This window comes from Manacus vitellinus, unplaced genomic scaffold, assembly GCF_001715985.3.
Source record: "Manacus vitellinus isolate BGI_N305 unplaced genomic scaffold, ASM171598v3 scaffold_22_pilon, whole genome shotgun sequence".
NCBI classification, from domain to species: domain Eukaryota; kingdom Metazoa; phylum Chordata; class Aves; order Passeriformes; family Pipridae; genus Manacus; species Manacus vitellinus.
Genome location: NW_021939632.1, coordinates 9,378,394 through 9,383,767, shown reverse-complemented (window position 1 = coordinate 9,383,767; position 5,374 = coordinate 9,378,394). Strand labels below are relative to the sequence as shown.

The 5,374-nt window shown below is 59.4% G+C and overlaps 2 protein-coding genes across 2 annotated transcripts; one reads left to right on the top strand and one right to left on the bottom strand.

Moving 5' to 3' along the window:
• Positions 1 to 377: 377 nt before the first annotated feature.
• Positions 378 to 2,784, top strand: TUBA4A (tubulin alpha 4a). The gene is made up of 3 exons (XM_029959828.1): positions 378 to 714; positions 854 to 1,002; positions 1,188 to 2,784. The coding sequence occupies exons 1-3, from the start codon at positions 393 to 395 to the stop codon at positions 2,157 to 2,159; spliced, it is 1,443 nt and encodes a 480-aa protein (XP_029815688.1). The 5' UTR covers positions 378 to 392; the 3' UTR covers positions 2,160 to 2,784.
• A 535-nt stretch (positions 2,785 to 3,319) lies between these two features.
• On the bottom strand, positions 3,320 to 5,045 carry STK16 (serine/threonine kinase 16; the record flags this gene model as incomplete). Its single annotated transcript, XM_029959905.1, has 6 exons — positions 3,320 to 3,933; positions 4,022 to 4,143; positions 4,214 to 4,309; positions 4,384 to 4,504; positions 4,579 to 4,712; positions 4,785 to 5,045. Coding segments are annotated over 6 exons (873 nt in total), but the record flags the coding sequence as incomplete, so codon positions are not given.
• Between the last annotated feature and the right edge of the window lie 329 nt (positions 5,046 to 5,374).

Sequence of the window (5,374 nt, the reverse complement as noted above, 5' to 3'; positions counted from 1 at the left end):
TGCAAATCCCCACCCTTGCTGGGCACCCATCCTCAGTGCCATCACCTCCTCAGCTCCCAGCGCCTGGGTGGTGCTCTGCCATCTCAGCCTCCAGCCCTGTTGTTGGAATAGCAGAGGCTGTGCCAGCTGATGCAGGGCCCCAGACCTTAAGCCGTGTGGGTGTTTGCAGAATGGAGAAGATGCTCACGGGATGCTTCCCAGGGCTGTGGATGGGGGCAGTCCAGGGAATCGGTGGCCTGGTATCCTGGGCTCCAGCAGATGGGTCTCCATCTCCTTGGGGCAGTGAGGTGGTCAGTGCAGTGATGAGAGGCAGAGCACCAGATCTGGGAGACCACAGTTGATTGGGATGGACACAGGACACCCAGGCACCAGAGCAGTGTGGCTTGCCCGAGATGACAAGGGCCCAGGCTGCCCTGTCTGGGCTGTGCAGCACCTGCAGTGATTGCATTTCTGGTCTCTGCTGGGATGTGACCCTGCCTCCCCCTCCCCAGCGCGAGTGCATCTCCGTCCACGTCGGCCAGGCCGGCGTCCAGATGGGCAACACCTGCTGGGAGCTGTACTGCCTGGAGCACGGCATCCAGCCCGATGGGCAGATGCCCAGTGACAAAACCATTGGCGGAGGGGATGACTCCTTCACCACCTTCTTCTGTGAGACCGGGGCTGGGAAGCATGTCCCACGGGCCATCTTTGTGGACCTGGAGCCCACTGTGATTGGTGAGTGTACCCTATTGGGCAGTGACAGTGGTCATTATTTCTGTGAACAACCCATTGCAGGACACTCCCTAGAGTGGCTCCTGCCACCTTTCCCCAGGACCAGTTAGAAAATCTCTGTCATTGTGCCAATGTCTCCTAGATGAGGTTCGGGGAGGAGTCTACCGCCAGCTCTTCCACCCTGAACAAATGATCACTGGCAAGGAGGATGCTGCCAACAACTATGCCCGTGGGCACTACACTATTGGCAAAGAGATCATTGACCAAGTGCTGGACAGGATCCGGAAGCTGGTAAGTGACTGCAGAGAGGGGACATGTCCCCCTGACTGGTGGGATCCAGCATCCTTTGAGGAATGGGAGCAGGGAGTGAGCTCCTCTATACGCTGGGAGGAATCTGGAGCTACCCAAGCAAACTTTTGAAACTTCCCTTGAGCCAAGTCAGTGCTTGGAGGAACCTTACTTGTCTCTTTCTGCAGGCTGACCAGTGCACAGGACTCCAGGGATTCCTTGTGTTTCGTAGTTTTGGAGGTGGCACGGGCTCTGGGTTCACCTCCCTGTTGATGGAACGACTCTCTGTTGACTACGGCAAGAAGTCCAAGCTGGAGTTCTCCATCTACCCTGCACCACAAGTCTCCACTGCTGTGGTAGAGCCCTACAACTCCATCCTCACCACACACAGCACATTGGAGCACTCAGACTGTGCTTTCATGGTGGACAACGAGGCCATCTATGACATCTGCCGCAGGAACCTGGACATCGAGCGCCCAACCTACACCAACTTGAACAGACTCATCAGTCAGATTGTCTCATCCATCACAGCATCACTGAGGTTCGATGGAGCCCTGAATGTTGATCTGACCGAGTTCCAGACCAACCTGGTGCCCTACCCTCGCATCCATTTCCCCCTGGCCACCTATGCCCCTGTGGTTTCAGCTGAGAGAGCTTATCATGAGCAGCTGTCAGTGGCCGAGATCACCAACTCCTGCTTTGAGCCAGCCAACCAGATGGTGAAGTGCGACCCTCGCCATGGCAAGTACATGGCCTGCTGCCTGCTGTACCGCGGGGACGTGGTGCCCAAGGACGTCAATGCCGCCATTGCCACCATCAAGACCAAGCGCAGCATCCAGTTTGTGGACTGGTGCCCCACGGGCTTCAAGGTGGGCATCAACTACCAGCCGCCCACGGTGGTGCCAGGGGGTGACCTGGCCAAGGTGCAGCGCGCTGTCTGCATGCTGAGCAACACCACAGCCATCGCTGAGGCCTGGGCTCGCCTGGACCACAAGTTCGACCTGATGTACGCCAAGCGCGCCTTTGTGCACTGGTACGTGGGCGAGGGCATGGAGGAAGGGGAGTTCTCTGAGGCACGGGAAGACATGGCTGCTCTGGAGAAGGATTACGAGGAGGTGGGCCTGGACTCCTACGAGGATGAAGAGGAGGGTGAGGAGTAGAGAAGCCTCAGCCAAAAAGGACCATGCTCCTTCCCAATGTTACCTGCAGAAACCCTTTGCAATAAACCGTTTCAGAGCCTCTGTGTCTCCCACTATCCCCCCAGCTGTATCGGTTTCTTGCCAGGTCAGGTGTGTGGTGAGTGCTTCAGCCCTGGTACTGGTGCTGCTATGCTTCCTCCCAGTGCTCTGTTCCAGCTCCGGCTTGCTTCCCATGTAGGTAATAGCCCTGGGGTCCAGTCCCTGGGGCTGTGGCACACATCCCACCCCCCTCACTGCTCCAGCCAGCGGTGAATACCACTCCCTCATGTGATGTATGGCCCCATGTTCTACCCTGGAGCTTAGGGGAGCAGATTTGGTCTGAGCAGGAAAAGATCAGCAGCTGCGGAGTCTTCTCCCCATGTGCAGCGTGTGGATAGGCAGGCTCATCTGGAAGGATAGTGGTTGAAGCAGGGGAGCAGTCTGGCACCCCTGCCCCTGTGGCCACAACGCAGGGCAAAGGGTATGCACGGCTCACTGGTGCAGTGGGTGCACCCCGCAAGGGCACCCGGCATGGCACAAACCCCCGCGGCTGCTGTACTGCTGTGTGTGGTGAGAGGATTAAAGGAGGGGAATGCTCCCTGTGAAACTGCTTGTCTGCATCTTTTTTTTTTTAGCACCCCTCTGTGGACAGCCCAGCTGCTGTGTGTCCCAGTGAGCCCCTCCAGCCAAGGCTGCCTGCTGGACTGGGAGTGTCCCCAGCACTGGGATGGTTGTGCTGTCCCCAGGCTCTGCTCATTCCCACTGGAGCAGAACTCCTGCTCCTGCCTCCCAAGGTCTGGCAGCTTCCCGGTCTGGGCACCCACCTCCCTCTCCCTGGGCAGCAGAGAAGTCTGGCCTGTACCCCTGCCACCACCCTTCTGCCTGCGCTGAGCCCAGCCCCAGAGGCTCTGAACAGCAGTGCCTGGCTCCAGCTGTGGAGTTGTGTTAGCTTCTGTCAGGACAGTTCTGGGGCCAGGGATTAACTTTCCCTGCTTACTGCTAATGCTCTGTCTGTGCCTCCCCAGCTGGCCTCTGCTGCCCTTCCCCTCTAGTAACGCTTGGCTGCTTAACCCAGACAGTGTGCCCTGCTCTCCTCATGACCCGGCAGGATCCCTCCCCACAGAGAGGGACACAGCCACACCTCCGCAAGAACGTATTTTACTTCAAACACAAGGCAACGTTGGTGCCAAGAGCAGTGGCAGAGTGGGCACTGGGGCCCTCTGCCTCCCTCCAGCACAGCACCGGGACCCAGCCTGCAGTTCTGCCCCGGGCAGGAGTGACCTTCCTGGGACACGGAGCTGCGGTACCGTGGCTCCTGCCCCCTGGGGGGTCCTACAACATCCTCTTCTGTCACCCCTGGGGGAGGCAGCAGCCAGCGAGGGCCCCATGTTTAGCAGCAGATCACACGTCCACAGCTCTGAGGCACAGACCAAGGCCCAGGTAGCAGCATCCAGGGCACAGAACACTCCAAATCCAACACACCTCCAGCATAGCGCAGCAGCTCTCCCCCAGGGCATTAGTTCCCTCTGCAACAGGTCTGCAGGGGAGCAGGGATTAGGGCAGCTGCTTTTCTCCTGGCTCAGCCTCGGGGCGCATCACTGCTGGAATGGGATGGGCTCAGATCTGTGTGGTGTCCTGTCCGGCCAGTGCTGGCTGCAGCCCCTCCAGCTGACAAAGGATGTCATCTATGTTGGGTCGCTCCTGGGGGTTCACTGTCATCATGGAGGAGAGCAGGCGCTGCAAACCAGCTGAGTACCTGGAGGAAAGACAGCGACAGGAAGACCCATGTGGAGCACAGGACAGGGGGCTACCCAGGAGTGGGGTCACCCTCCCCAGCCCCTCACCTGGTTGTGGGGGGAAACGTGATCGGGTTCTGCACTGCCAGAGCCACACTGTCACCCTTCTGGAAAATGGCATCAAAGGGGCCCTCCCCAAACATCATGCAGTACAGCACACAGCCTAGGGACTGGAGCACAGTTGGGTCAGGGCAGCTTCGTGGCAGTGGGACAGGGTGGGCCAGAAGGCTGGATCCTTACCCAGATATCTGTGCGCTCATCTATGACACACTGGCTCAGCACCGTGAAGAGCTCAGGAGCACGGTAGGAGATGGTGCAGCGCTGGGCAGCCCAGTCCTGCAGAGGGGAGAGCGGGGATAAAGGGCTTGGGGCAGGGAGAGGCTGGTGGGGTGATGTCCCAGGCCACCCACCTGCACAGCCATGGCCTCCCGAGAGCTGTTGACTTCGATGCGAGCTTGGTTCATGGAACCCAGATCCATCAGCACAGGCTGGTCATCCTCATCCAGCAGCACATTGGTGGGCTTGAGGTCTCTGTGGGGATAGACATCACCAAGCACCCACTGGGGCCCCTGCCAACCCCCCAGCCAGCACTGCCAGCCCCTCACCTGTGTGCATAGCCCTTGCTGTGGATGGCTTGCAGCCCGCGGCAGATCCCATGGAGGATGAGGAGGATCCGCTGCTCTGGCATGAAGGTCCCTTTCTCTCGCAGTGCTTCCACCTCTCTCCAGAGGGTCCCGCCCTGGCAAACACAAGCAGCTGGTCACCACTGCTGCTCCTGGGGTGGTGAGGCAGCCAGGAAAGCCCCTCTCACCTTCACATAGGGCAGGAGAAGCCAGGCCTCGTGCTTGGCACCCTTCTCCACCATGGCGTGGGCCACCAGGCGCAGGATGTTGGGATGGTCGAAGAGGCCATGCATCTCCACCTCGTGCAGGGCGGCCTGGCGGTCCTCCTTGTCGTGGCACAGGATGCGCTTCAGGGCGTAGAAGCGCCCATCCCGCAGCCCCTCCACCAGGTCCACATAGCTGAAGCCCCTGCAAGGAGTCAAGCATGGCGTGGGCTGAGCACTGTGGCATCCATGTCAGGGCCTTGAGCCCAGTCTAAACTATCAACACTCAGAGGAGAGGCCAGAGGGAATTCCTCAGCCATGCCAAAGCATCCCCTCTCTGCATGAAAAACCCCACTGGTCCAATCACCCCCACTCCCATGGCTCTGAGCACCCACTCCTTGGCATGACCAACCCTGCCACCCAGCATGAGAATCCATCGCCATGCACAAGCATCCCTTATGCTGAAGCATCAACCCCCACCAAGCCCAAGTATTTCCCCCATGCCCCAACGTGACCTGAGCTCAAGCATCTCCCCACCCTGCCCGACCATTCCCTGCGCCAGAGCATCACCCCCC

What these genes read in the sequence shown, in the direction of transcription:
- TUBA4A (XM_029959828.1), top strand. Translation starts at nt 393, where the DNA reads ATGACAAGGGCCCAGGCTGCCCTGTCTGGGCTGTGCAGCACCTGCAGT. An exon ending in CCTGGAGCCCACTGTGATTG is followed by an intron (nt 715 to 853) that starts GTGAGTGTACCC and finishes AATGTCTCCTAG; the next exon opens with ATGAGGTTCGGGGAGGAGTC. An exon ending in TGGACAGGATCCGGAAGCTG is followed by an intron (nt 1,003 to 1,187) that starts GTAAGTGACTGC and finishes CTCTTTCTGCAG; the next exon opens with GCTGACCAGTGCACAGGACT.